At 44.4% G+C, this 16878-nt stretch overlaps 1 protein-coding gene across 1 annotated transcript in view; it reads right to left on the bottom strand.

The window, feature by feature from the left end:
• The window catches only part of mapkbp1 (mitogen-activated protein kinase binding protein 1), a 75940-nt gene that overhangs the window by 6710 nt on the left and 52352 nt on the right, over positions 1-16878 (bottom strand). The window contains 13 exon segments of the mRNA XM_029688818.2: positions 3-143; positions 371-1347; positions 2422-2497; positions 2844-3035; positions 3401-3585; positions 4640-4764; positions 4978-5238; positions 5356-5411; positions 6078-6238; positions 6639-6825; positions 7980-8091; positions 8211-8286; positions 10170-10291. Coding sequence (XP_029544678.2) covers positions 3-143; positions 371-1347; positions 2422-2497; positions 2844-3035; positions 3401-3585; positions 4640-4764; positions 4978-5238; positions 5356-5411; positions 6078-6238; positions 6639-6825; positions 7980-8091; positions 8211-8286; positions 10170-10291 — 2671 coding nt within the window.

Below are 16878 nucleotides of genomic sequence, written 5' to 3'. Positions count from 1 at the left end.
AGAGGGGGGCACGCTGGGCAGGGTGCGGCGGGGGGTTGTGGGGAGGGTCACTGGACGCTCGTTGGCCTGGGATTGATGAGACTGGGAGTGATGGGGCTGAGGGGCTACCTCCTTGGAGGGCCGAGACAGGCTCAGAGGCATTTCTACAGACAGAGAAGGTAAATGATTAACCTATGCAGGCCAGGGCAGTGTTAACAACATTTCTGTCTCTTATTAGACATTCAAGGAAGAGCTTGACCTTTTACACCATGCGTAGAATATAAAATTAGGACCTTTTTAAATCATAACATTTTCCTGCAAAACATCATACATGATCATAACATCAATACACTAGCTGGACATGATCACAATCACATGCGTAGTGTCTCACCCTCAGTGTGCAGGTTCTGGACTGACTGGGACTTCCTCATGCCTGTAGAGGTGAGGTGTGATGCTGCAGCCTTGGCCACAGGGCTGACTATCCTACGGGAGTCCACTGCAGGGTTAAAAAGCTTCTTCCTCAGAGGAGAGGCCCGGAGATTCAGACCCTTCTCCGTAGTGTCCACTACTTCTAGTCTCGCGGTAGTGCCCTTCTGAGATTCTTCTGAGCCCTTCCTCCGGCTGTGGCTCTGGCCCTGGTTGTGGCTCTGGCCCTGGCTATAGCTCTGGCCCTGGCTATAGCTCTGGCCCTGGTCGTGGCTGTAGCCTTGGCTGTGGAGTTGGCTCTGGCCCTGGCTCTGGCTGTGGCTATGGTCCTGGTTGTGGCCTTGGCTCTGACACCAGTTGTGGCCCTGGCTGTGGCTCTGTCCCTGGCTGTGGCCCTGGCTCTGGTCCTGGCTGTGGCTCTGGTTCTGGCTGTGGCTCTGGTCCTGGCTGTGGCTCTGGCTGTGGCCCTGGCTGTGGCCCTGGCTCTGGTCCTGGCTGTGGCTCTGGCTGTGGCTCTGGCCCTGGCTGTGTTCTTGGCTCTGGTCCTGGCTGTGGCTCTGGCTGTGGCCCTGGATCTGGTCCTGGCTGTGGCTCTGGCCCTGGCTGTGGTCGTGGCTCTGGTCCTGGCCCTGGTTGTGGCCTTGGCTCTGGTCCTGGTTGTGGCTCTGGTCCTGGTTGTGGCCTTGGCTCTGGTCCTGGCTGTGGCTCTGGCCCTGGCTGTGGCTCTGGTCCTGGCTGTGGCTCTGGCCCTGGCTGTGGCTCTGGTCCTGGCTGTGGTCTTGGCTCTGGCTCTGACCCTGGTTGTGGCGCTGGCCCTGGTTGTGGCTCTGGCCCTGGTTGTGCTCCATGAGGGGCCTCACCTCAGAGACCAGGGGCCTCACCACACTGCTGGCTACCTTCCCCTCAACACCGCTCTTGGAGGGGAATGGAAAGGCCGTCCTGCTAGAAAGGAAAAACAGTGATCCGTTCAGATAGGACTGTTTGTCAACATACTTAGTCATTTAAAAGGATAGCTCACTTTTGTGATAGATGAGTGTGGGTTAACAGAATGTTCTTTGGTTAACTAACTGATACACTAAATGGCCATAATTAAAATAGAGCACACAGCCATGCAATCTTTATTTACAAACATTGGCAGTAGAATGGCCCATACTGAAGAGCTCAGTGACTTTCAACGTGACACCGTCGTAGGATGCCACCTTCCCAACAAGTCAGTTCGTCAAATTTCTGCCCTGCTAGAGCTGCCACAGTCAACTGTAAGTGCTGTTATTGTGAAGTGGAAACGTCTAGGAGCAACAACAGCTCAGCCGCGAAATGGTAGGCCACACACGCTCAAGAACAGGACCGCTGAGTGCTGAAGCGCGTACAAATCGTCTGTCCTCAGTTGCAACACTCACTACAGAGTTCCAAACTGCCTCTGGAAGCACAAGAACTGTTTGTCGGGAGTTTGGAGGATGCCAGGAGAACGCTACCTACCGCAATGCATAGTGCCAACTGTAAAGTTTGGTGGAGGAGGTATAATGGTCTGGGGCTGTTGTTCATGGTTTGGGCTAGGCCCCTTAGTTCCAGCTACAGCATACAATGACATTCTAGACGATTCTGTGCAACAGTTTGGGGAAGGCCCTTTCCTGATTCAGCATGACAATACCCCTGTACACAAAGCGAGGTCTATACAGAAATGGTTTGTTGAGATCAGTGTGGAAGAACTTGACTGGCCTGCACAGAGCCCTGACCTCAACCCCATCGAACACCTTTGGGATGAATTCCAACGCTGACTGCGAGCCAGGCTTAATCACTCAACATCAGTGCCCGACCTCACTAATGCTCGTGGCTGAATGGAAGCAAGTCCCCACAGCAACGTTCCAACATCTAGTGGAAAGCCTTCCCAGAATCGTGGTGGCTGTTATACCAGGAAAGGGGGGACCAACTCCATATTAATGCCGATGATTTCGGAATGAGAAGTTCGATGAGCAGATGTCCACATACCTTTGGCCATGTAGTGTAAGTATGGCATACCTTCCAGGAGAGCATTGGGACAGGAACTTGGAGGAGATGCTGACACTGTCCGGGGTGACAACGCTGGTCGGGCTCACTGACAATCAAAGAGGAGAAATACAATGAATACATCTGAAATATTTTTACTATTAACTTGTGTGTATCTCTATATGTGTATACTATTGTGTCTAATGTACTCCTGGCTGCACAACTAATTTGTGTGGACAATAAAGTTTGAATTGAATATTCCATGTGCCAGTTGAAAGGGAAGCTTTCTTGAATCTCTCTGGGTGCATCCCAATAATATCTATTTTCTCCTGAAGTGTGCACTCGTTCACTACCTCCCACAAATCTAAAAGCACTGAATCGGTGGAGGCATGGGCTAGAGGGAGTTTCCACCAAATTTCTTATACCAGTCAAGGAGAGACAGATGCTGTTCTTACCTGGGTTTTTAAGCTCAGCCAGGTTGCCAAAGTGCTGTTTGAGGAAGGCCTCCTGGTCAGGGGTCTTAGGTACTACTGTTGTCCCCTTGGCCTCTCCCCTCCCTACGCCCCCCTCCTCTTCCTCCTCCAGTTCCTCCATGTCCAATTCAGAGGAGTTCCCATCCACACTGAGAGGCTCCGTGGGCTCAGAGTCTGACACAGAGAAAATAGATTTGAATAACTTTATTTTTCCTGTTAGAACTGTAGTCATACGACACAGAAAACACACAGATATCCAGAGTTGTAAAAACTGTTTGAATTGTGATTGGTGAAAAATAATTGTTTGCTGTACTTAACCAGGAGATGCAGATGAGCTTTGTGATTTACATGAATTCACTGAAAACCCACACTAACACGGTTATATTACAGTATTGCACTTTTCACAAAGTCTACTTTTGGCCAGCTAATAGCTTAACAAACCGATCAAGCAACATTATGGACTAAACATCAAAAACGGTTGCTGCGGGAATATTTTAGGTCACATTACGATCCCATGCCTCTGTGTGCGTGTGTCTCACTCTCTCCAGGAGGCTGCTGCTGGCTGTCTGGGCTGGACCTTCTGCTGCTGGAGTAGTCCACAGAGCAGGCGCTGTCTGGGCTGTGTTTGTCATGGTGGCCCTGGCTCCACTGGCTGTGGTTCTGGCACCCCTTCACACTCCTGCTGGTCTCAGGCCCGGGCAGTAGCTCTTTCACTAGGTACTCACTATAGAGGAAACACAGATAGTGGATATATGGGTTGGGACTAGGTGGTATGTATACTGTATACATAGACTACGGTATCTGATATGTAGGGAGCTGGTATTCATAAAGTATCTCAGATTAGGTTTGCTAATCTAGGATAAAGTCTCCCTGGTCTTTTATCATCTAAAAGGCCAAATTGACCCTAGATTAGAACTATACTGTGCAAAAATATAAACACAACATGAAACAATTTCAATGATTTTACTGAGTTACAGTTCATATAAGGAAATCAGTCATTTGAAATAAATGAATTAGGCCCTAATCTATGGATTTCACATGACCGGGAGCCAGGCTCAGCCAATCCTAATACGTTTCCCCCCACAAAAGGGCTTTAATACAGACAGAAATACTCCTCAGTTTCATCTGCTATCCAGGTAGCTGATCCTGCAGGTGAAGAAGACAGAAGTGGAGGTCCTGGGCTGGCGTGGTTACATGTGGTCTGCGTTTAGGAGGCCGCTTGACGTACTGCCAAATTCTCTAAAATGACGTTGGAGGCGGCTTATTGTAGAGAAATTAACATTAAATTCTCTGGCAACAGCTCTGGTGGACATTCCTGCAGTCAGCATGTCAATTGCACACTCCCTCAAAACTTGAGACATCTGTGGCATTGGGTTGTGTGACAAAACTGCACATTTTAGTGTGGTCTTTAATTGTCCCCAACACAAGGTGCACCTGTGTAACGATCATGCTGTTTAATCAGCTTCTTGATATGCCACACCTGTCAGATGGTTGGAATATCTTGGCAAAGGAGAAATGCTCGCTAACAGGGATGTAAAACACATTTTGTGCATATTAAACATTTCTGTGATCTTTTATTTCAACTCATGAAACATGGGACCAACTCTTTACATATTGCGTTCATATTTCTGTTCAGTGTAATTTGGAATGCTTTATGAATACAACCCCAGGAGGTCAGAGGCACTTGGTCAGTGAAAACTAAAGGCCCAAACTATGCAGTAATTTCTTGGCCATATACAGTGAGGAGAAAATGAGATACACTAATGGCGAGAGTTTACCTGCCAGCTAAGCTGACCCTGTCCTCACAGCCCTCGGGGTAGAGCACTGAGCCTGTCTCTGGGGTCTGTGGAGAGAACATGATGTAGTGGGGTCGCTGCTGGGACCTCTGCTCAGACTCATCCCCCTGCAAGTAGCAAACAGAGACATATTAGTATGAGTTCTGATGGTTTTAACAATAAAGTATACTTTATTCTACCTATAAGTGTTCCTATGGGCCCTGGTCAAAAGTAGTGCAGGGATTAGGGTACTATTTGGGACGAAGACAAAGAAGCCTTTTTGAAGTCCACTTCACTTCCACGAGTGGTTGGATATTTCCCTCTCTCTGTGATCCACTCACCCATGCAGTAAGGGGTTGCAGGCTGATGGTGCTGCCCAGTTCATCCTCCCTGAATGGGTCTCTGAAAGCATCCGGCTGGGTCTTGGTCTTGTTGGGGGAGGAGGGGGGCATGGCGAAGGAATCCAGCTGTCTGAGGTCCAACATGGACTTGACCATCAGCTCCATGCTGACCATGCCTCTGGACCAGCGGCGCCGCGGACGGGGACCCCTTTCCTCACAGTGATGATTGCCCTGGGAGGAACGCCTGCTAAAAGAGCTCTCCTATAGAGAGGGAGGGAGGGAGGGAGGGACAAGGGTTCAGTTAACAGTTTATTAGGGGAATATTCACTGACTGTGTTAGTGGGAAAATATTCACTGACAGTTACGAGAAATACTAACCCTTTTCAGTTCTCTGCCGTGAGAGTTAAGAGAGTTGTACTTTTCGTCTGAGGTGTCTGGAAAGCAAACACAAAACCAACCGATATTTCAGGATGTGTGCTGCCATCAACATTGCCACGAAAAAACACATTCTTAATACTGTAGATATACACTCTGTATACCACTCAGTATATATTGAGTTGCACCACACCGCCTTTTGCTCTCAAAACAGCCTCAATTCGTTGGGGCATAGACGCTGGCTCATGTTGACACCAATGCTTCCCACAGTTGTGTCAAGTTGGCTGGATGTCCTTTGGGTGGTGGACCATTCTTGATACACACGGGCAACTGTTGAGCGTGAAAAATCCAACAGCGTTGCAGATCTTGACACAAACCCATGCGCCTGGCACCTACTACCATGCCCCGTTCAAAGGCACTTAAACATTTTGTCCCATTCACACTCTGAATGGCACACATGCACAATCCATGTCTCAATTGTGTCAAGGCTTAAAAATCCTCCTTTAACCTGTCTCCTCCCCTCCATCTACATTGATTGAAGTGGATTTAACAAGTGACATCAATAATGGATCATAGTTTTCAACTGGATTCACTTGGTCAGTTTGTCAGAACTTTGTTCTTAATTGACTTGCCAAGTTAAATAAAGGTTAAATTAAAACAAATTCAATAATGTTTTGTATACTCAGTGTATTGTTTGTGTACAAATGTATTTCTGAGATACCAACCTGTCTCCTCCTCTGCACTGCAGCCTGACACCATGTAAGGAGAGATCATCTCTTCCTCATCCTCCTCCTCTATCCCCTCCTCCTCCTCCTCCTCCACCTCTTTGTCGCTGTCAGAGGACATGGTGACTATGGGAGGGGTTCTGTGCACCTCTCTCCTGGTGCTGCACAGAACAGACAGGGAACAGAGCAAATCATACTACTAGGAGACAATAGTCAAATGTCTCTGATAATGCAACATGCTACGAAAGGAACACCGGTCATTCACTAGCAACGTTCATAGCGACAAGCCTGTCTTACAAATAATACAGAACACAGGATTAACAGTTGCTTGTCACTCCAATTGTCTTCAGAATGCGTCTCTCATCCAGTGTTCACGTTATGTAAACACCATGTTTGCTTTCTAAGGGTATTAGCTAGCACAAAACATGTTATCCAATTAACTAGGTACTCCAAGGAGGCCCTTTGCTTCACTTTGGAGCTAACAAGAATAACAAAACAGAAAATAAGAAATGTAAACCAAGGTACTTGTTCTACAATGATGTGTTCCAAAAGGGTAGCTACCTGAGATTGCAAGGTTTGTGAGGTGGTGTCTTCTGAACTGGCTTGCCTGTCTGTTTGAGGTCTGACAGACGCTGTCTCATACTGATGGTGAGCTCCGGGGCCAGACGCCACACAAAGATACAGCTGTCACCAGACACAGTTATCATGTGCTTGCAGTCATTGGTGAACTTCATTCCAGTCACAACCTCTGTGAAAAGGACAAAATAAAATGACAAGGATTAAATCATCTGGGCACTTCAGTTATGGAAAGAAGTAGAAGGTGTCCAACCAACATCAGTAAAGGTGCAACCTAAAAATGTGTAGACATCGTTGGACAGGAAAAGCCGCAGCGCTCGCTCACCGTTAAAAATGTGTCGTTTTATTAGACAAGTTTAAAAGACCGACTTTATCGGCCTTCAAAGGCCTTCTTCAGAATAATCACAAAGGGAATGGACAAGTTTATATAAGGCATGGGGAAGACAATTAGGCCATTTTGACAGATAATTGATCTGTGGAATTCACAGTATGAAACAAGTGTCTCAGATTAGGTTTGCTAATCTAGGATAAAGTCTCCCTGGTCTTTTATAATCTAAAAGGCTAAACTGATCCTAGATCAGAACTATACTGAATAAAAATATAAACGCAACATTCAACGATTTTACTGATATAAGGAAATCAGTCATTTGAAATAAATGTACCTGGCCCTAATCTATGGATTTCACATGACTGGGAGCCAGGCCCACACACTGGGGAGCCAGGTCCAGCCAATCCTAATACGTTTCCCCCCACAAAAGGGTTTTATTACAGACATAAATACTCCACAGTTTCATCAGCTGTCCAGGTAGCTGGTCTCAGATGATCCCGCAGGTGAAGAAGCCGGCTGTGGAGATCCTGAGCTGGCGTGGTTATGGTTGTGAAGTTGGTTGGACGTACTGCCAGATTCTCCAAAATAACTTTGGAGGTGGCATATGGTAGAGAAATTAACATTCAATCCTCTGGCAACAGCTCTGGTGAATATTCCTGTAGTCAGCATGCCAATTGCACACTCCCTCAAAACTTGAGACATCTGTGGCATTGGGTTGTGTGACAAAACTGCACATTTTAGAGTGGTCTTTTATTGTCCCCAGTACAAAGTGCAGCTGTTGTTTAATCATGTTGTTTAATCAGCTTCTTGATATGCCACACCTGTCAGGTGGATGGATTATCTTGGTAAAGGAGAAATGCTCACTAACAGGGATGTAAACAAATTTGCGAGGGAGAGAGTAAGAGGAGTTCCAGCTGGTTTCTCCTTCTGATCACACTACAGGTTGTCATTCAGCCATTTTGCTGTCTTTTTTTCTAACTAAATGGGCTATTTTTTACCAGAGTGTCCGAACATGGTGGCCACACACTCTCCAGAGTAGAAGTCAAAGATGCTGATGTTCTTGTCTGAGCAGCTGGTGGCCACATACAGTCCTGAGGGGTCGGTCTGAACCTTGGGAGAGGAGAAGATGGATTTAAACACCACTTGTAGCGCACATTATTATAAACCATCAATCTGTGTTGTCAAATGAGTCTTCACAGTGACACCACATTACATGAAAACATGCAAACCTTGATAACAGTGCCATCCTCTCCTTGGGAGCCCTTGTACAGTTTCTTCTGTTTGCCGTTACTGATGTTGAAGATTCTGTGGGCGGGGAACTAAGAGTTAGACAAAATGACAGGTCTAGAGGCTTTACACCTCCACACACAGAAGTGCAGGTGTGTCTGTTTCGATCTCAACGTGAAAACACACCAGCAGCTCAGTACTTCAGGAGTAAATCACAAAGACAGTTTCTGCTGTTGAAGCACCAGTGGGTTAATCAATCCTCAGTTTTATCCACTGTCAGCGCGTCTCCACACAAGGACAACGGAGGACGATAAGTCGATAGCCCAAAAGTCAGACACTTCTACCCATTTACATCCTGCCTCAGCAGTTAAGGTTATGACCCCACGACTTTCAGATCAAGGGACTGAGTCATCTGACCCAGGGAGTTCAAGGAAACACGTGACTGTGTTCTGTTCATGAGTCAGTGAACTCTGTGCCACATAGTGTGCTAACAGCACAGCAGCTCAGCTGGTAAGCATGTCTCTCCCCAGCTGACCACATGGGGTCACTAACAGCCTAACTGGTGTATTTCCACAAAGTGCAGGAAGGAAAGACCAGCAGCCACCAGCTGGCAGACAACCACCCACAAGGCCCAGCCAGGGCCCAGCCAACCTTGGGAGGAGTTGGCAGAGTGTGGGCTGAGGGCAGCCAGTCAACCATTGGTTCTCACTTTTAAGCACCGCTGCTTAGTTACATAAGGAACAAACCAGAGCCTGTTAAACAAAAGCCCTTTAACTCTACAACCTACATTTATCATTAAAGTGCAGTGAGATGTCCTAGTTTTCATAGCAGCATGAGGTGTGTTTACAGTTGACTTAAAGTATCTGCAGCTGAGGGAAAGCCCTTTTTTGGACTGTTGTACTACTCTCCCACATTCCTCCAATTTACACCAACTGATAAATAAAGCTGTACACTATAACCCGAGGGTGGTTGTTAACATAATTTGAAGGTGATTGTTTGAATTTTCTCCATTATGGTTGATTTTATGGTTGACTTTCATAGCATGTTGTTACTGTTGTTGACACAAGGTGGAGTATGTGAGTGAAAGATGGAAACACTTGTGTGGGCAGGCAGACCGAGGCACGAGTAGGATAAACTCAGGTCAGGCACATGGACAGCAGCATGTCTGTAGCTGCAGATAGCTAAAGACAGAACGAGCCGGGGGCAAGGCCCTCAATCTCATCCGTCCTGTGTCGACAACAACTGAGTTAAGGGATAATCCACCTGCTAGGGAGGGATGACTGCACAGTCTGGCAGATTACTGAGGGAGAGAGGTCACACGTACTCACGAAGACACACACGTGCACAGACACTAATATATACACGCACACATGCATACACATGGATGCACGCACGCACGCACACACACACCAACACTGACATACAAACACACGTACACAGAAACACATATCCATACTGTTAGATTCTGGGTTAAACTTGGAACATTGTTATACTTAGCAGTATAGTATCTGAGGGGTGAAAGAGACTGGTTTTTACATCAGAAGTGAATGGTTATCTGTAGGATCCAGATGGGTGGATGTTGGGTGGACGGGAGGAAGTCACAGGATTGCTATAGGGGATATGGATGGACGTCTGTGGATTAGGCAAATGAGAGGTTGAGGTCAGGTCAGATCCCCTTAAGGGAGAAATGACGGTTTATTACCCTATTACTTTGTCTTCCTGTCAAACCATAAAAGATGTAAGGATCGGAGAGAAGGAGTGCCTAAATTGGAGTATATATATACTTGTGGTGGAAACATGTTTTGTCTGAATGCTGAATCGACCCTCAGGGAAGAAATACACTTGGTTAAGCTTTCGTAATGTCCGTTGAGTGTTTTGCTCGGAGAATTAGAACCTAACAATATAAAGTCATCGAGAGAAAAAGAGACAGACAAGCAAGGACAGGTAGACTAGGCCCCCACCTAACGCTGCGGTCTTGACAACCAATAGCGGCGTACTTCCTGGTGGGGTCGATATCCATGTCATACAGCGTCGTCTTGCGTACGATGTGGTGGGTGCGGGTAAACACTGTTCCTTCATCTGACTGTGAACAAAACAAGATGTTAACATAACCAGAGGTTAAAACAGGTCAGTCACTCACTGCCATGCTAGACCATTAACACTACTGTAAATGCTCCAGTGAGTAATGAGAGTTTTGGCAGTCATACAGTTGAAGTCGGAGGTTTCCATACACCTTAGCCAAATACATTTAAACTCAGTTGTTCACAATTCCTGATATTTAATCCCAGTAACAATTCCCTGTCTTAGGTCAGTTAGGATCACCACTTTATTTTAAGAATGTGAAATGTCAGAATAATAGTAAGGAAAATTATTTATTTCAGCTTTTATTTCTTTCATCACATTCCCAGTGGGTCAGAAGTTTACATACACTCAATTAGTATTTGGTAGCATTGCCTTTAAATTGTTTAACTTGGGTCAGTTAGCCTTACACAAGCTTCCCACAATAAGTTGGGTGAATTTTGGCCCATTCCTCCTGAGAGAGCTGGTGTAACTGAGTCAGGTTTGTAGGCCTCCTTGCTCGCACATGCTTTTTCAGTTTCAGCCATTTTGCCAAAACTTTGGAAGTATGCTTGGGGTCATTGTCCATTTGGAAGACCCATTTGTGACCAAGCTGTCTTGAGATGTTGCTTCAATATATCCAAATATTTTTCCTGCCTCATGATGTAATTTATTTTGTGAAGTGCACCAATCCCTCCTGCAGCAAAGCAACCCCACAACATGATGCTGCCACCCCCTTGCTTCACGGATGGGAAGGTGTTCTTCGACTTGCAAGCCTCCCCCTTTTCCTCCAAACATAACGATGGTCATTATGGCCAAACAGTTCTATTTTTGTTTCATCAGACCAATGGACATTTCTCTAAAAAGTACGATCTTTGTCCCCATGTGCAGTTGCAAACCGTAGTCTGGCCTTTTTATGGCGGTTTTGTAGCATTGGCTTCTTCCTAGTTGAGCGGCCTTTCAGGTTATGTCGATATAGGACTTGTTTTACTGTGGATATAGATACTTTTGTACCTGTTTCCTCCAGCATCTTCACAAGGTCCTTGGCTGTTAGGGACCGATAGGGACTATTTGCACCAAAGTACGTTAATCTTTAGGAGACAGAACGCATCTCCTTCCTGAGCTGTATGACGGCTGCGTGGTCCCATGGTGTTTATACTTGCGAACTATTGTTTGTACAGATGAACGGGGTACCTTCAGGCATTTGGAAATTGCTCCCAAGGATGAACCTGACTTGTGGAGGTCTACAATTTCTTTTACGAGGTCTTGGCTGATTTCTTTTGATTTTCCCATGATGTCAAGCAAAAAGGCACTGAGTTTGAAGGTAGTTCTTGAAATACATCCACAGGTACACCTCCAATTGACTCAAATTATGTCAATTAGCCTATCAGAAGTTTCTAAAGCCATGACATTTTCTGGAATTTTCCAAGCTGTTTAAAGGCACAGTCAACTTAGTGCATGTAAACTTCTGACCCATTGGAATTGTGATACAGTGAATTATAAGTGAAATAATCTGTCTGTAGTTAGAATGGGTCATAGTACAGTGGTTCGTCCTTTAAAAGTTGCAGCGTACTGTGGCACGTTATTTAAATGTGAACCACTGGTACCATTAATGCTAGTTAGTGCAAGTTTGACTACTAGAGGACTACCATCTTTGAGATGCATTTGAAAGCCTTCAATAGAGGTAGTACTAGAGAATGTAAAACCTTTTTCCGTAAGAACATAGTACATGGGACTGATTTTAAGAAATTTAGCTTAAAGAATTTGATTAACATTATGGTGTTTCTATTCCAAGAAAAATGAAAACCCTCTGGGTTTCCATTAAGATGGAACGGAAAATATGGAGCTGTACAACGTGACGGTCGGGAGTAGGCTACAGTACTTGGCTATTTGGCTAAAGAATCGCTGTGTCATGTGGGCACGCCGGGGAGGAAGGAGTAGGCTGTCCTTGTAAATAAGAACATGTTCTTATTTTCTTGGTGACGGGGCAGTATTTTCATGTCCGGATGAAATGCATGCCCAAATTCAACTGCCTGCTACTCATTCCCAGAAGATAAGATATGCATATTATTAGTAGATTTGGATAGAAAACACTCTGAAGTTTCTAAAACTGTTTGAATCATGTCTGTGAGTATAACATAACTTATTTAGCAGGCGAAACCCCGAGGACAAACCATTCAGATTTGTTTGTTTGTTGAGGTCACTCTCTTTTCAATGTGTTTTCATTGGGAATCCAAATTTCTAAGGGACCTTCTTGCAGTTCCTACCGCTTCCACTGGATGTCACCAGTCTTTAGAAATTGGTTGAGGTTTTTCCTTTGTGTAATGAAGAAGTAGCCCTGTTCAGAATGAGGGTCACTTGTAGTGTACTGTTAGATAGAGGCACGTGACCAGAAAGCTAGCTACAGTTTGTTTTTCTCCTGTATTGAACACAGATCATCCCGTCTTCAATTTTATAGATTATTTACGTTGAAAAATACCTAAAGTTGTATCACAAAAGTAGTTTGAAATGTTTTGGCAAAGTTTACAGGTAACTTTTGAGATATTTTGTAGTCACGTTGCGCAAGTTGGAGCCGGTGTTTTTCTGGATCAAACGCGCCAAATAAAATGGACATTTTGGATATATATCGAAAGGAATTAAATGAACAAAAGGACCATTTGTGATGTTTATGGGACATATTGGAGTGCCAACAATCGAAGCTCGTCAAAGGTAAGGCATGAATTATATTTTTATTTCTGCGTTTTGTGTCACGCCTGCAGGGTTGAAATATGCTTTTCTCTCTTTATTTACGGAGGTGCTATTTTTTTATTTTACCTTTATTTAACTAGGCAAGTCAGTTAAGAACTAATTCTTATTTTCAATGACGGCCTAGGAACAGTGGGTTAACTACCTGTTCAGGGGCAGAACGACAGATTTGTACCTTGTCAGCTCGGGGGTTTGAACTTGCAACCTTCCGGTTACTAGTCCAACTCTCTAACCACTAGGCTACCCTGCCGCCCCCTATCCTCAGATAATAGCATCGTTTGCTTTCGCCGAAAAGCCTTTTTGAAATCTGACATGTTGGCTGGATTCACAACAAGTGTAGCTTTAATTTGCTATCCTGCATGTATGATTTAATGAAAGTTTTATAGTAATTTATTTGAATATGGCGCTCTGCATTTTCCCTGGCTTTTGGCCAGGTGGGAAGCTAGTGTCCAGAGAGGTTAAATGACTTGCCTTGTTAAATAAAGGTTACACTAAGAGCATAACATTTTTACACCCTAATTGTATAATTGTAGTCTAACCAATACCCAAACGGAGATTCAGTGAAAATAAAAATCTCATTGATTTATCTAGACCATTCCCCAATCTTGTCTCAGAGCAACGCGAAATGGTGCTAAAATAGTTGTAGGCAATTGCTTTAAATCCTATTGCTTCTAACTTCAATATGCTCTTTAAATAAATAAGACCTACACCACTTTTAACAGCACATTACTCAACTCTAGTGAGACTCATGTCGCCTACGGTAGGCCTACAGTATATAAAAAAATATGACGTGACTCCCCGCCAATAATTACATATAAAGGATTTGAGGATTCTAAATTGAAACCAAAAGCCGTCTCATGGGTCTCCGGGTGGTGGCCGCCACGGGAATCTGCAGCAAGGCATTTTGCATTGCGATGTGGTGACTCTTGTGGATGAGGCCACTGCAGAGGCCAGTGTATCAAAATACAGAGAGGTGTTGGTAAAGGTATATTGTCCTGCTAATAGCCCATAATGGGCTATTATAATACTGTACATGGTGTCCAGGTCAGGATAACCAAAACATTTCTTTATTAAAGACTATCAGAAAGAATGTTGGTACTTATTTATTTTGATCCAAAACCATGAATGAGTGAGTCACTCAGGCTTATGTAGGTGCCAGCTATATAACTGTGTCATCAACTTGATAATATATAACAATATTTCGGAGGTGATTTTGTTTTCAAAAAAAAGAAAGAGCAATTGTAATCTAAATTAAGGCCAAAATAATATTTGTAAAGGCCAAAGTATTTATTTCTGTTTTTAGAGGGAGAGAAACGCTGGGCCAATTGTGCGCCGCTCTATGGGAATCCCAATCACAGTCGGATGTCATACATGATAATACTTTTTGTGGTATTATTTGTTTTGTCTTTTCTGGTGGATTAAACTGAAATTTCAACAAATCACGGCCGGCTGTGATACAGCCAACCTAACTTAGAAATACATTTGAGGATATAATTCTCCCCCTACCCTCCTTCTAGGCAAGTTTATTGTCCAGCTATTTGCTAATAGCCATAATGGCGATGTACAACATGACCATGTGTGTTTGAAAGAGTATTTTCCAGTAAGAAACAATTTGTTTACCTTCATTAGACAACTTTGTTCCAACATTTCTGTAATTCAGTTATAATTATTCCCATAGTAATTCGTTATGGATCCATTACTAAAGAAACATTGGCATTTTTATAGAGTATTTTTATCATTATTTTATTAACGAAAGCATAAAGATGCCATTATTAGTTACATTGCTTTAGTTTGAACGTGCAGACTGGCACTAAGAACAACGGGAACGTTTCAACGGGAATTTGTGGCGGGGTGGTGGTCCAGCCACCCTCCCCAATGGCCTAGGTCCATCTTCTGTGTGCGGCCCATCCTGTGCCCTCGGCCCTCGTGCCTTGAACATTGCATGCTTTCAGTGGATACAGCTGGAGAGCTGCAAGGCAATCCTATTGTGCACCACTCGGGAGCCATGACCAATATGACCAATATAAACTTTTTCAGGACCCTGTCTTTCAAAGATAATTCGTAAAAATCCAAATAACTCCACAGATCTTAATTGTAAAGGGTTTAAACACTGTTTCCCATGCTTGTTCAATGAACCATAAACAATTAATGAACATGCACCTGTGGAACGGTCGTTAAGACACTAACAGCTTACAGACGGTAGGCAATTAAGGTCACAGTTAGGACACTAAAGAGGCCTTTCTATTGACTCTGAAAAAAAGAAAGATGCCCAGGGTCCCTTCTCATCTGCGTGAACGTGTCTTAGGCATGCTGCAAGGAGGCACGAGGACTGCAGATGTGGCCAGGGCTGAAAAACTGGCAAAAAGTACTCTTCACTGACGAGTCACGGTTTTGTCTCACCGGCGGTGATGGTTGGATTCGCGTTTATCGTCAAAGGAATGAGCGTTACACCGAGGCCTGTACTCTGGAGCGGGATCGATTTGGAGGTGGAGGGTCCGTCATGGTCTGGGGCGGTGTATCAAGGCATCATCGGACTGAGCTTGTTGTCATTGCAGGCAATCTCAACACTGTGTGTTACAGGGAAGACATCCTCCTCCCTCATGTGGTACCCTTCCTGCAGGCTCATCCTGATATGACCCTTCAGCATGACAATGCCACCAGCCATACTACTTGTTCTGTGCGTGATTCCCTGCAAGACAGGAATTTCAGTGTTCTGCCATGGCCAGCGAAGAGCCCGGATCTCAATCCCATTGAGCACGTCTGGGACCTGTTGGGTCGGAGGGTGAGGGCCATTCTCCCCAAAAATGTCCGGAAACTTGCAGGTGCCTTGGTGGAAGAGTGGGCTGACATCTCAGAGCAAGAACTAGCAAATCTGGTGCAGTTCATGAGGAGGAGATGCACTGCAGTACTTAAAGCAGCTGGTGGCCACACCAGATACTAACTGTAACTTTTGATTTTGACCCCCCGTTTGTTCAGGGACACATTGCTCCATTTCGGTTAGTCACATGTCTGTGGAACTTGTTCAGTTTATGTCTCAGTTGTTGAATCTTATTATGTTCAAACAAATATTTACAGATGTTAAGTTTGCTGAAAATAAACACAGTTGACAGTGAGGACGTTTCTTTTTTTGCTGAGTTTATATTGTCCTGCTACTAACAGGGTTAATAACATATATGTGAGAATATCCAAAGGGCTTTTATATAATTCTAAATGAATAATAATAATAATAATAATAATAATAATCGCTTTGTTTAAGAAATAACAATATTTTGGAGATGGTTTAGTTTTCACGTAAAATTAGCGAGAAAAAGGCCATTCTTGAACATGGGGTGAGACATTGTTAGTAATTTGTAAATAAAGCTAGTTTGTTATTTAGAATGATTTTTCTCTGGTTTTAGAGGAAGAGAAACCAAAAACCTACAGTCATCTCATGGGTCTCCCAGTTGAGGCCAGCATGGGTATTGAACCAGCATCTGGAGCAACACAGCTTGCCCTGCTATGCAGTGTCTTATTCCATTGCACCACTCAGGCGCTGTACAACGTGACCAGAAAGGTCAAAATAATCCTACAAAATAAAATAATAGAAACCTTAGTGTAACAACAGTTTTAGTAAGTAATAGTGAAGTCGTGCACAATTATCAGTTTCTATTTAGGTTAAGTCGCCCATTCACTGTCAGTTAAAGACACAGTGGGACACAAAAGCATAATCAGTGCTCTAACTCCCCTTGTGCTGGTCTGAAGCAATGAAGTGGTCACGCAGGGTACCGTACTAAACCACAAATTACCTCTAAATCCCGCAGCATAATCGCAAAACTTTTAGTGGAGCAACCACTCTATGTATCCCAGTGCAAACTCTGTATATTATGA

The sequence above is a fragment of the Oncorhynchus nerka genome, linkage group LG18 (genome assembly GCF_034236695.1).
Source record: "Oncorhynchus nerka isolate Pitt River linkage group LG18, Oner_Uvic_2.0, whole genome shotgun sequence".
Classification (NCBI taxonomy): domain Eukaryota; kingdom Metazoa; phylum Chordata; class Actinopteri; order Salmoniformes; family Salmonidae; genus Oncorhynchus; species Oncorhynchus nerka.
The sequence above is the reverse complement of the archived record's forward strand: the minus strand, read 5'-3'. Positions and strand labels throughout refer to the sequence as shown.